Raw genomic sequence first — 13,791 nt, forward strand, 5'->3', positions numbered from 1 at the left:
GCTCAGGGCTAGCCCTGTCAGAATGTCTGTTGGTTTGATTACATGGACGTGTATCTCTGAATAGTGGAAGGACTTAAAGCAGTAGTAACAATAGTATAAGCCCTGTGAATGTGAGTTCACTGTACCTTTGCCAAGAGGTCTGGATAACTGTAGGGTTGCTGGTTCAAGCCCCACTCCATAGGTTCTCCCTAAATCACTACAATGGTATCGATTTGAGTGCAATGCCTGAAAAGCACCTGAAAGATAAAGCTATTAATATTAGTAGTAATCCTCACTTTACAGAATATGTTCCTGCCTAGTTAAATAAAGATAAAGCTATTAATATTAGTAGTAATCCTCACTTTACAGAATATGTTCCTGCCTAGTGAAATAAAGATAAAGCTATTAATATTAGTAGTAATCCTCACTTTACAGAATATGTTCCTGCCTAGTTAAATAAAGGTAAAAAATTAAAAAATAAAACTGGTTAAAACTTTGACTTCTGAGCCATCGGGGGACATTGTTGCCATAGTGACAGCATGTTGTGTATGGATTATGTACAGAAAAGGTGCATCCAAGCGTGTTGGTTTTGAATAACAGATAATGTATGTGTATGCCAATGTTATTTATATTAGCTTAGCTATAATCAACTGCATATTTCTGTATATCATTTACCATGTAGTGTACTGCTGACATCCACACATAAAGCTTATTCCAAATAAAAGAAACAGCAGATTTCAGTAGTATATCCAGTAAGCCTCCCTTTGTAGTTGTAGGATCTCCATGTTACCTCCTCTCCTTGGTAGAGCAACATGCTCAATGCCTGTGTATTTGAGGGAGGAGATGGGATGGTTAGCTTCAACAAAATAAGCTGCTACTGGATAGTCAATGTTCTCACACCTGATTGAGCTGCGGTGTTCAGCTATGGGTTGTTTTAATTGTCTTTTCATTTGTGCTACGCAGGCTTTTCCACATGAACAGGTGATGAGATAGATTACTCCCTTGGTCTTGGATGAGATGATACCCTTAACCGTGATTTTTCGACCTGTATAGTTCAAGATCATTAAACATCAACTTTGCAAAACGCACACTAAAACAATGATACTTGATACTGCATATCAACAGTCTTATATGTCTCCTTCTCTTCTCCTGAACCACATCTGCTCTGACATGAAAGAACAGCACTGGCACAGATCAAAACTACTTCCAATTAGGTCTCCACCATATTGCTCTCTTCTACACTGTATTTACAGTTAGTGAAACTGAAGAGGAGACGAGGAGACCACTATAGACTATTGAAATGAAGGAGAGGAGATGAGGAGACCACTATAGACTATTAAAATGAAGGAGAGGAGATGAGGAGAGGAGACCACTATAGACTATTAAAATGAAGGACAGGAGATGAGGAGACCATAATAGACTATTGAAATGAAGGAGAGGAGATGAGGAGAGGAGACCACTATAGACTATTAAAATGAAGGAGAGGAGATGAGGAGAGGAGACCACTATAGACTATTGAAATGAAGGAGAGGAGATGAGGAGAGGAGACCACTATAGACTATTAAAATGAAGGAGAGGAGATGAGGAGATGAGGAGAGGAGACCACTATAGAGTATTGAAATGAAGGAGAGGAGATGAGGAGAGGAGACCACTATAGAGTATTGAAATGAAGGAGAGGAGGAGAGGAGACCACTATAGACTATTGAAATGAAGGAGAGGAGATGAGGAGAGGAGACCACTATAGACTATTGAGATACAGTCCTGGAGTAGAGTAGTATGAAGAGGGGGAGGGGAAGGAAAGGAGATCCCACCTGCAGCAGTCCACCAGACAGACCTGTTAGCTTACTATTAAACGGTTATAACAACAGGGCTGACTTAACTGCCACCGGGTAAATGTCAATCTCTTTAGTCTACAGAACCTATAGAATTCTCTGTTGTGAAAAATGATGTTGTTTGTCATGATGAGTATGATTATTTTGTTTATGGTTATTTTTATAGACTACCCGGCAGGAAACATTACTCAAGTACACCACAGTGGGCAAATATATGAGCCGTTTATCTTCCATTTTGATTTATTTCTTGTTGCCATAGAATCCCATTGACACTCTCAAATACTTAAGTATCTTACTGCCTGGCGTAGTGAAAAGAAGCCATTCTGAAACTTCAGATGAATGTCATGACAACCAAGGCTGACTCATTACTGTCTCACTATGAATGAGGATGTCTGCAGAGATAATATAGGACGGAAACCCTAATGAAGGGTATGCTTTCAAGACACAACAACAGAGAGACATATATGAAGGTTTAACTAATGCACATAAAATGCCATACAAACAAAACATGTTTGCCTGTAGGCCTCCATACTAGGCTCTGCATGTATAACTCAAGCTTCCTAAAATGAGTCCGACGTACCAGACATGGCAGACTTACACGTACATGATGTTTCAAATGCCTCACGTCAATTCACTTCATTTATTCAATGACTTCTCTATTAGAAAATTTCAGTTGAGGTACAAATTTCCAAAGACTTTCTTTGTAAAATGATCTGCAAGAGACAAACCTTCGCAGACAATACATCGTATTTGTATCTGTCTAAATCAGACCTGTCATATTATGGTTTCTTGTGGGTGGGTCATTTACAGCGGTTGAGCTTCTCAACAGCACCAGCTCTTGCCTTTTGGGGGAACCAAGCAAAATTGGGTTGGGGCCCCCACCTCACAACCTTTTGACAAGCAGATTTTTTGGGGGACCCCAAAAATTACTGGAAAGAGCGTTAGTTCTGTATGTGCCGGAACATTGCGCCCACATCTATTCATCCCCTTAGCTTTGAGAGGACCGTGTTAAACACAGCAAACTGCATGATCAAATGGGTTCCAACCACAGCAGAATTCACATTATTGACAGAATTTGTATTTATTTCTGTTAACATTCACTTTGTGGTATAGGCAGCTCTTTGTCTCTCTACAGGGAAATGTTCAGGATACCCAGTGAAAGAGAACTCTCCATTATTTTGATTTGGAAGAATACATATGTGGAGAAACCTTTATCGTTGTAAGAAACAATCTTTCTATCAAATAAAAACGTTAAATGTATTAATTGATTATTTTTAACATAACTATTTTCTCTAGTCTGTGTTGCCTATCGAACAAAGAGATCTCAACAAAGGTACAGATTTATTAGCAGCCAGAATGTCAGCAATAAGAAGTCTCCTGTCAATCTCTTTGTCTTTGTTATTAGCATAAATCCCTATGGGATAAGTCTTTACCATATAGCATTGATCTCCATGTCATTCTACCCTGTGGGGAATAATGGAGTATATCTTGATAATGATGGTCTCATTACAGACACGTCTGCTTCCCAAATCCTCTGTCTATCTAATCATTCCTTTGTCTTTAGTAAAGGCTCTAGTTATCCACCGACAAAACCATATATTTCCTCATTCAGAGTAAACTGTTAATGTACAATGGATTCATTCGGGTTTCATCACACTATAGCCATGATCAATTCTAGTAGAATACAATTCAACCCCACAGAATACAGATACCAACCGTCCTATGACTAATAATGACAAGTAACATAGGTGTGTAACTAATGGTTAATAAAGTGTCCCTAGCCTATAAAGTGTCACTTGTCCCCTAACAGAGATATACTGTAAGACACACATGTAATGCTATACACACCACAGAGAATAAACAGCCTGCTATCGGATCAACCATGTCCTTCCCTCAAGTCTTGACAAAGGGAAGGATATGTGACAGAAATGTTGCATTTGTTATATGTTGGGTTTTTAGAAGTATACGGACTGTGCAAGAGTTCCCTTTTACCATTTCCCTCTATTCGTTCCGTTAAAGCTAGAATCTTTCATTGGAGCAATAACTAAGCATATTCCCCATCCGTTTCGCTAAAAAGCTAAGGGAGGGTCTGGAGAAATGTAACCACTCTCAAATTCAAAGACAGAGCTATGGATTCAAGGACTGAACATCAAATGTATAATTTTAGCCATGTTTTGAGACTATACAGTGTTTGTTTAAATGTACGAACCTCTTAAGGATCCGCCCCTTTTTTTCAATTTTTGCCTAAAATGACATACCCTAATCTAACTGCCTGTAGCTCAGGCCCTGAAGCAAGGATATGCATATTCGTGATACGATTTGAAAGGAAACACTTTGATGTTTGTGGAAATGTTAAATTAATGTAGGAGAATAACACATTAGATCTGGTAAAAGATAATACAAAGAAAAGAACACTTTTTGTTTTGTACCGTCATCTTTGAAATGGAAGAAAAAGGCCATAATGTGTTATTCCAGCCCAGGCACAATTTCGATTTTGCCACTAGATGGCAGCAGTTTATGTGTAAAGTTTTGGACTGATCCAATGAACCATTGCATTTCTGTTAAAAATGTTGTATCAAGACTGCCCAAATGTGCCTAACTGGTTTATTAATACATTTTTAAGTTCATAACTGTGCACTCTCCTCAAACAATAGCATGGTATTATTTCACTGTAATAGCTACTGTAAATTGGACAGTGCAGTTTGATTAACAAGAATTTAAGCTTTCTGACAATATCAGATATGTCTATGTCCTGGGAAATGTTCTTGTTACTTCCAACCTCATGCTAATCACATTAGCCTACGTTAGCTCAACCGTCCCACGGGGGTACACCGATCCTGTAGAGGTTAAACAGACTAAACAAGTGTATATTTGGGTTCTGATGGGTTCTGAAAGTTAAACTAAGCACATGAGTAATTTATAAGTTATATTCTTCAAGAATCAATGATGTAGCAACTAAGGACTCATGCCTGTCAAAATCATAGGGTTGAACCTACTCTCTCCTTACAAATGACATCCTTGGAGAGGCTGTTAGAGTGGAAAACCACTCGAGTCATTTGAGTTGAATCCCGTCATCACCACAGCATGTGTCTCAGAGGATAGTCTGTCTGTCTCTCTGTGTGTGTGTGTGCGTGTGCGTGTGTGTGTGTGTGTGTGTGTGTGCGTGTGTGTGTGTGTGTGTGTGTGTGTGTGTGTGTGTGTGTGTGTGTGTGTGTGTGTGTGTGTGTGTGTGTGTGTGTGTGTGTGTGTGTGTGTGTGTGTGTGTGTGTGTGTTAGCCTCATTAGGATGTCATGCTCCTGGATATACCCTCAGAACAAATGGAGGGGTAGGAGAGGAAGAAGAGGTGGAGGAGGAAATAAGGAAGAGGTTGGGAGGGGTTACAGAGTGAGGACGAGAGAACGGATGAGGGTAGAAGAGGTTGAGATAGGAGGGAAAGGAAGAAGAGGATGGCAGAGGGGAGGAAGAAGTTCATTTTGATCCTCATCAAATGAACAGTTCCCCTATTTCGACAATTTCTCCAACACACCCTGTTAAGGCAAATGTGAAATGTGTGTTTTACCTACAATAAAAACATATCAATAGGTCATTATTCACATAAGTCTCAGTATAGGACTAGTTCACCAGAGCGATGCCTATTTGATCAATAGCTGAAAAATGAAATGCTTGATTCTTTAAATAGTGCAATTCCATTATGATAATCCATCTTAATGTTGTAGGTGAGAACCACTATTTAGTGAATAATACATTAATAATGTTTTGGGACACTTCCACGTTTTCAAAGCAATACATCTGCGGGCAATGCCTTGTTCGAGACCTAAAGTGAGACCGATTCAAGACCGGAGCAAATTTAGTTTGAGTCAAAACCAAGACTGGGGGGCGAGTGCTAACCTGAGAAGCAGCCTGCCAGAGTTATCATGAAGCAGCGCTGTTCAATGTCGGTCCAGGAGGGCCGAAACACTTCTGGTTTTCATCCTCTCCTTCTAATAAGGGACTAATTCAGACCTGGGACAGCAGGTGAGTGCAATTAACTACCAGGTAGAAGAAAAACCTTTGTGTGTGTTTCGGCCCTCCAGGACCGACATTAAACAGCCCTGACATAAAGATATTTCAAGACCAAGAGAACAATGTGACCTGACAGGGTCCCACACACATGCATTAAGACATAGATTAAAGTACAAGTAACAGCTCATTTAACTGCATACTTTTCATTCTACTTGAATAACAATCATACCTGTCGTTATTCTATCGCATGTTCAGTAAATCTAAGCACCCTCCTGACCTGAACAGGCGTCAGATGGAGTATGGAATTAAGATTGCCAGTAAGCAGTGTTTCCCTGTTCTAAAGTGAGATGCTGTGACTGTGTTGTGTGTTTCATTGCAGAAACATTGTCCTTGTTGTAGTTCTAATAATTTACATTTCAGACACTGTAGGCTTATGGTGACAATTGTTGTTGCTGAAATTTGCTACAGTCCTGACTGACAGACATAGAGACCAATCCCTAGGCTGTGTAGAGTCAGTAGCCCCTCCTAGCAGAGCAGGCAGGCATTCAGTTTTCTCCATGTCCATCCAAGGTATGTTCTGGGTGAATTCACACAACCACAGTTCCACACAATGAAAGGCATCCCAGTTTCCCTTTCGCTTGTTGAGGTGATAGACTTCTGCTATGTACAGAAGAGCCATAGCGGTGTACAGAAAAACACAAAATGGTGTGTAGTATAGAGCCATAAACCTGGTGTGGGCACCAAGGTGAGGCATTGAGGGGTATACCACCTCAGTCATCAGCTTCATCAATAAATGCATCGATGTCGACGTCCACATAGTGACCGCACGTACATTTCCCAACCAGAAGCCATGGATTACAGGCAGCATCCACAGCGAGCTAAAGGCTAGAGTTGCTGCTTTCAAGGAGCGGGACACTAATCCGGATGCTTAGAAGAAATCCCGCTATACCCTCAGACGAACCATCAAACAGGCAAAGCGTCAATACAGGACTAAGACTGAATCGTACTTCACCGGCTCTGATGCTCGTCGGATGTGGCAGGGCTCGAAAAATATTATGGACTACAAAGGGAAACCCAGCTGCAAGCTGCCCAGTGATGCAAGCCTACTAGACGAGCTAAATGTATTTTATGCTGGCTTCGAGGCAAGCAACACCGAACCATGCATGAGAACACCAGCTGTTCTGGACGACTGTGATTACGCTCTCCGTAGCTGATGTGAGCAAGAACTTTAAAAACTGGCCATTAATTGATAAGCCGTGGGCCAGATGGATTACCAGGACGTGTACTCAAAGCATGCGCGAACCAACTGGCAAGTGTCTTCACTGACATTTTCAATCTCTCCCTGACCAAGTCTGTAATAACTACATGTTTTAAGCAGACCACCAAAGTCCTTGTGCCCAATAAAGCGAAGGTAACCTGACTAAACGATTACCGCCCCGTAGCACCCACATCAGTAGCCATGAAGTGCTTTGAATGGCTGGTCATGGGTCACATCAACACCATCATGCTGGAAACCCTAGACCCACTCCAATTCGCATACCGCTCCAACAGATGACGCAATCTCAATCGCACTCCACACTGCCCATTCGCACCACGACAAAATTAACACCTATGTGAGAATGCTGTTCATTGATTACAGCTGTGTTCAACACCATGATGCCCACAAAGCTCATCACTAAGCTAAGGACCCTGGGACTAAACACCTCCCTCTGCAACTGCATCCTGAACTTCCTGACGGGACACCCCCAGGTGGTAAGGGTAGGCAACCCAATTTCTGCTACGCTGATCCTCATCAATGGGGCCCCTCAGGGGTGCGTACTTAGTCCCCTCCTGAACTCCCTGTTCACCCATGACTGCCTGACCAAGCACGGCTCCAACGCCATCCTTAAGTTTGCTGACGATAAAACAGTGGTAGGCCTGATCACCGACAACGATGAGACAGCCTATAGGGAGGAGGTCAGAGACCTGGCAGTGTGGTGCCAGGACATCAACCTCTCCCTCAATGTGAGCAAGACAAAGGAGATGATCCTGGACTATAGGAAAAGGAGAGCCGAACAGGCCCCCATTAACATCGACAGGGTGGAGCGGGTCGAGAGTTGAGTTCCTTGGTGTCCACATCACCAACAAACAATTATGGTCCAAACACACCAAGACAGTTAAGAGGGCAGGACAACACCTTTTCCCTCTCAGGATCCTCAAAGAGTTCTACAACTGCCCCATCAATAGCATCCTGACCGGTTGCATCACCTCCTGGTATGGCAACTGCTCGGCATCTGACCGTAAGGCGCTGCAGAGGGTAGTGCGTACGGCCCAGTATATCACTGGGGCCAAGCTTCCTGACATCCAGGACCTCTATACTAGGTGGTGTCAGAGGAAGGCCCCCAAAAAATTGTCAAAGACTCCAGTCACCCAAGTCAGACTGTTCTCTCTGCTACCGCACGGCATGCGGTACCCGGAGCGTCAAGTCTAGGACCAAAAGGCTCCTTAACAGCTTCTACCCCCAAGCCATAATACTGCTGAACAATTAAGCAAATGGCCACCCAGACTATTTACATTGTTTTTACACTGCTGCTACTCACTGTTTATTATCTATGCAGAGTCAGTTAACCCTTACCTACTTGTACAAATTACCTCGACTTACCTGTACCGTCGCACATTGAATCGATACCGGCGCCCCTTGTATATAGCCTTGTTATTGTTATGACATTTTTTTGTTACTTTTAGATTTTATTACTTTAGTAAATATTTTCTTAACTATTTATTGAACTGCGTTGTTGGTTAATGGTTTGTAAGTAAGCATTTCACGGTAAGGTCTACACTTGTTGTAGTCGGCGCATGTGACAAATAAAATTTGAAGGCAGAACAGCACTGGTGTAGCAGGAGGACACAGAAAGGCAGGGCAGAGAGAGAGACAGAGACAGCGAGAGCGAGAGCATGACAGGGTTGGGGTCAATTCTGAATTTAATTCAACCCATGAAATGCCAAATTCTATTTAAATTGCCCACACCCCACGGGAAGCAGACTATGAATTGAAGGAAGTAGACATTTAATTCAAACCAATTCAAAGAAATTTAACTGAGACATGAAAGTTTCATTCCTTTGACATATATTTTACCAAAAGCATATGCAACTTATTACTACAAAGAAAACCCCATTTAAAATATTAACTTGATTATAACTCAGAGGTAATGTTAGGTTTAACCTACAGCATGTTATACATAGTATTAGTAACTGTACATTGTGCATAGGCCAAGTGATGTGTAGAATAAATTATACATTTGAATTTAAATAAAATACATTGAATTAAATTATACTTCCTTTAATTCAAATTCAATTCTTCTTTCTGTGGGATGTGGCTAATTCAAATTCCAGAATTTAATTGGAATTAAAGACCAATTCGCAACTCAATTTACAATTGACCACAACCCTAGTGCATAACCCTGTTGTCCATCCCTGAGTGCCTGTATGAGGACGTTGTACCCTGGCCATGGTTGAGACCCATTGTTCCACCATTTTGGATCTAAGATGAGTCCAGTTGCTGAACAGCTAGCCACTCCTCATAGTGTCCTGGTGGGGTCTCGGGTGTCTGCAGGGTCATAGAGCCAGACTGCGGGCGGTGGAGGCGGCTCCCTGTGCCTGCAGTACCACCCCTTGGCACTTCTCCCTCTTCTGCAGCTTGTGGTTCTCAAACAGGCCCTCGTTACGCGGCACACCATGGTTCCCATCTGGAAATGTCAGTAACCCTGGACAACAGACAAGATGGAGGATGAGCTGCTGATTGGAATACAAAAAAATAAGAACAGCAAGATTGGATAGGTGTGTTTGTTTTGCAACTGTTTCTTCTACTAGAGCCTTGTGGTTTGATGAACGTACCATATCCCTCCACACGACCACTCTTGAACTCTCCTTCAAACTTCATTCCATCAAAGCGACTGAAGACCCCAGCTCCCTGGAACTTCCCCTGGGTAAACTGACCCTCATACCTAGGGATGAAGAATGACAAAATATGAAATAAAGAAGATGTACACACGCACACACAGACAGACAGACACACGTACACACACCTGGATCCGTCTGGGAAGAGGAGCACCCCCGAGCCTTGGAACAGTCCATTCTCAAACTGTCCCGCGTAGCACGTTCCATCTGAGAACTTCAGCTGGCCCATTCCATGTCTCCGACCTGAGGGGGGGGGAGGGGCACACAGGAAACAACATTTAAGTTATTAAACACAGATACAGAAAATACAACAATCTGAGTTGTTACATTACTTTAGAAATGCAGCATTTCTTCCTTCCCTATCATCAGATAATTAAACCTACTGCATGGCCCAATGCTCTTGTAATAGGCTACCTGATCGGTTAATAATCTGTGCTTCTTGGCACGAGTCCTGAATACAAACCATTTTGAACTGTAATCTTCCTTCCCTCTATCAACTAGAGGTTTAGTATATTAGGATACCATCTGCCTCCTTAAAGTGGTCTAATCCAGCAGGTTTAGTATATTAGGATAATCTAGAGGTGAAAGAAACACACACCTATTTAGGTGAGGTGCTGGCTAGCGGACTGGAACACTTGAAAAATAAAGGAGAGCCGCACACTCTAGGAGCTCAGATGCAAAACTATTTATGTCCAACGTTTCGACAGACAAACTGTCTTTATACCCTGTCGAAACGTTGGACATAAATAGTTTTGCATCTGAGCTCCTAGAGTGTGCAGCTCTCCTTTATTTTTTTTAAGTATATTAGGACACCATCTGCCTACAGTCTCCTTAAAGTGATCTAATCCAGCAGGTTTAGTATATTAGGACACCATCTGCCTACAGTCTCCTTAAAGTGATCTAATCCAGCAGGTTTAGTATATTAGGACACCATCTGCCTACAGTCTCCTTAAAGTGATCTAATCCAGCAGGTTTCTAACAGGGATTCCTACTTCAGAATCTGTCTGCGAATGATTACACCACACACACAAGAATTCAAGGAATTCATGTGTCTGCTGCCTGTATGATCCAATACAATATGTATGTGGCTGTTCTCTCCATATTTTTTTTATTTTACTAGGCATATAACCCTAAGAATGTGTACTTAGCCAATCATCTACAGGTCAGATACAAGAAAGTTTAGGATATTTATTCTACATCTTACAGTAAACGTTACGGTATCTAAACTGCAATCCTGCTCTCTTGACCTTATTTGACCTTGGATTGGACGTCTATGCTCATTAAAACCGTGGGAACTGTTCATTACAGGGCTGTGTTGTTTGAGGGAGCTGACATTTTAAACAAAGAGTATGTTTTAACGATCTCAAGTTTAGAAATATTCTCGTGAATATTATAGTTCCTCCTGGCAGATGTGTTTGGCTGTTCTGCTGCTTGAACTTTGTCTCCTCAACAGGGGTTGAGTCTGAGCTTTCTAGTGTGTGTTTCCAAAAGCAGTCCAAGATCTATTCCTGATGGGGCGGCAGGTAACCTAGTGGTAAGAGTGTTGGACTAGTAACCGGAAGGTTGCAAGATCGAATCCCCGAGCTGACAAGGTAAAAAGAGGTGGAGGTCAGCCTTGACGTCATGAGTTAAAGGTTAGTTAGGATTTGGCTTAATAGACTACGGGGTGTGTGTGTGTGTGTGTGTGTGTGTGTGTGTGTGTGTAGTCAGAATAATAAGATCAAACACTTTTAGAAATGGGGAGACACATGTTTGTCACATATGTTTCTATGTTTAAAAACCTAGTCTGGTGCCTTACAGAAAGAACAAAGGACAGGAGGAAGACAAAGGGCTGTTAAGTTCACAGTATTCCCCCAACCCCCATCCTCTCACTGGTATTCATCCTGCCCAGATTACCCCTAATTACTGACAGCACCAACTACTGAATAACTAAATAAATACGTACAGTTAAGACACATAGAGAAACAGACACAGGATACTGTTAGTAAAGACAGAGAAACAAAGCCACGGGAGACTGGTAGGTAACATATTATGGAGTCAGAGACACCAGGGGACTGCCTAGATAGGCTAGCTGCTGGTAATGAGGCTGTAAGGATGTTATATCCGACAGCTCTGTGGATGAAAATATCTGGCTGATGCTCCCCCCTGAAGATATTACGCTCAGATTATTGAGCCTATGAATTGAGTAACCTCTTCAGTGTGAAGGCTTCATAGTAATATTAGAACGCAACGCAGATTAGAGAAAATCACCAGACTCTCATATATACATGAAGGCCTACATACCAGTATAAAGCATGATTCACTGATGCTTTGGCACCATATTGATCAGCCACTATATGTGCCTACTGCACCGTATAATGATGTCAAATGAAGTGAACTTGATAAAGAAGGTTAATAGAGGAGATGTCTTGCCTTCTTTCCACTCCCCGTGGTACTCCTCCCCAGTGGTGTAGGTGAACGACCCTCTCGTCAGAGTCATGGCTCCTCCGCTCTGCACACACACACACACACACGCTGTCTTAACGTAACCCTTACGTTAGTGTGACCTCAGAGGTACAGTATGTTAAAGTCAAGGGGAGAGAGGGCTGGGGAGAGGGATGGTGAGAGGGGATAGAGGGATGGATCGTGAGAGGAGGGGAGGGAGTGACAGTGAGATGAAGGGATGGGGAGAGATTGAAGGATGGGCAAAGAAGGCTGGGGAAAGACGAATGGAGAGATGTGAGACAAACGGATAGGCTGAGGTCGAGGAGAGGATGGGCAGAAGACAAGGATGGGGAGAGAGAGAGAGAGAGAGAGAGAGCGAGAGCGAGAGCGAGAGCGAGAGCGAGAGAAGGGACGAGGTAGGCGTGGAGGCAGAGGACAGGTGCTGAAGTCCAGAGGCACAGCAGGAAAGACAAAAGATCAATAGCTCTCCAGAGAGTGTACTGTCAACTGAAGTGTTCACACTTGAGGTGGGCTAGCTAGCCTATGGACAGTGCATCACAAAAATCTAAAGCAGGGGCCTCTACTGGACTCTGAATGGTTTTTACACACACAGACAAAGGAAAAGGGGAATATGTGTAAGAAAAAGGATTGGCAAAGCGTCCCTTAATTTTCAATCATTTCTTATCAACTTGCAGCAGGAATTTAACCTAATCAGTCAGAGAACTTGATAAGGTAGGCTATTCGCTGCCACATTGCCATGTGAGAGAAATGCTGCCAATGATGTAATTCAAGTATGAACCCGTTGACACTGGATGAGTAATAAATTATTCAAAGACTCGTCTATATGTAAATTAGGCTACAGTGACACCGCTCTCCCAATGCAGCTATATTCTCACCTGTAAAACACCTAGTTGAGTAATCCTAGGTGATCACACGTCTGCCTTCATACATGTTGTCAACATTCTTATTATTATTTCGCCGGCGTATCGTCTATCATGTCTGTATATTACAGTAGCTACTGTAGCTACTGTAGCTACAGTAACTGAGCCAATTTGGACAAATCCTGAACTGCATTCTATTGACAGTGTACATAGCCTACAATCAAATAACCAAACGGCTTACCTGTGCGCTACCTTCTCTGTCTCTGGAGCATTGGAATCCACCTTTACGACATTAGCGAGTTGATTTGACGATTAGAGAGCAGAAGCACATATCGACTAGTGGACATTATAAGCCTGCCGCTATAAGCTTCAGCGTTCCTTGACGCGGACCGTATGGCATCACTACGCGCTTACATAGCCGTGCTGTTTCATTGCAGGGCTTAGTCTGCCGCTCATTTAAACCCTGTTCTGATTGGTTTGATGTGTTACAGCAGTGGTTCCCAGACTGTGGGGCACGCCCCCTGGGGTGGGGGACGGGGACGGGGGGGGGCGGGGGGCGGGGGGGGGGGACGGGGGGGGGGGGGGGGGGGGCGAGGTGTCGGCAGGGGGGCGCGGGTTCATAAAAACATATACACTACCGGTCAAAAGTTTTATAACACCTACTCATTCAAGGGTTTTTCTTTATTTTTACTATTTTCTACATTGTAGAATAATAGTGAAGACATCAAAACTATGA

The 13,791-nt window shown here is 42.8% G+C and overlaps 1 protein-coding gene across 1 annotated transcript; it reads right to left on the reverse strand.

Annotated features, from left to right (window-relative positions):
* Positions 1-2,024: 2,024 nt before the first annotated feature.
* morn4 (MORN repeat containing 4) lies at positions 2,025-13,517 on the reverse strand. Its single transcript, XM_014180099.3, has 5 exons — positions 13,297-13,517; positions 12,163-12,241; positions 9,879-9,993; positions 9,688-9,797; positions 2,025-9,557 (listed from the first exon to the last, which is right to left on the reverse strand). The coding sequence occupies exons 2-5, from the start codon at positions 12,227-12,229 to the stop codon at positions 9,409-9,411; spliced, it is 441 nt and encodes a 146-aa protein (XP_014035574.1). The 5' UTR covers positions 12,230-12,241; positions 13,297-13,517; the 3' UTR covers positions 2,025-9,408.
* Positions 13,518-13,791: the final 274 nt, after the last annotated feature.

This window comes from Salmo salar, chromosome 28 (assembly GCF_965601325.2).
Source record: "Salmo salar chromosome 28, fSalSal1, whole genome shotgun sequence".
Lineage (NCBI taxonomy): Eukaryota > Metazoa > Chordata > Actinopteri > Salmoniformes > Salmonidae > Salmo > Salmo salar.

What these genes read in the sequence shown, in the direction of transcription:
- morn4 (XM_014180099.3), bottom strand. Translation starts at nt 12,229, where the DNA reads ATGACTCTGACGAGAGGGTCGTTCACCTACACCACTGGGGAGGAGTAC. An exon ending in CCACGGGGAGTGGAAAGAAG is followed by an intron (nt 9,994 to 12,162) that starts GCAAGACATCTC and finishes CCCCCCCCTCAG; the next exon opens with GTCGGAGACATGGAATGGGC. An exon ending in TGGTCGTGTGGAGGGATATG is followed by an intron (nt 9,558 to 9,687) that starts GTACGTTCATCA and finishes TCTGTTGTCCAG; the next exon opens with GGTTACTGACATTTCCAGAT.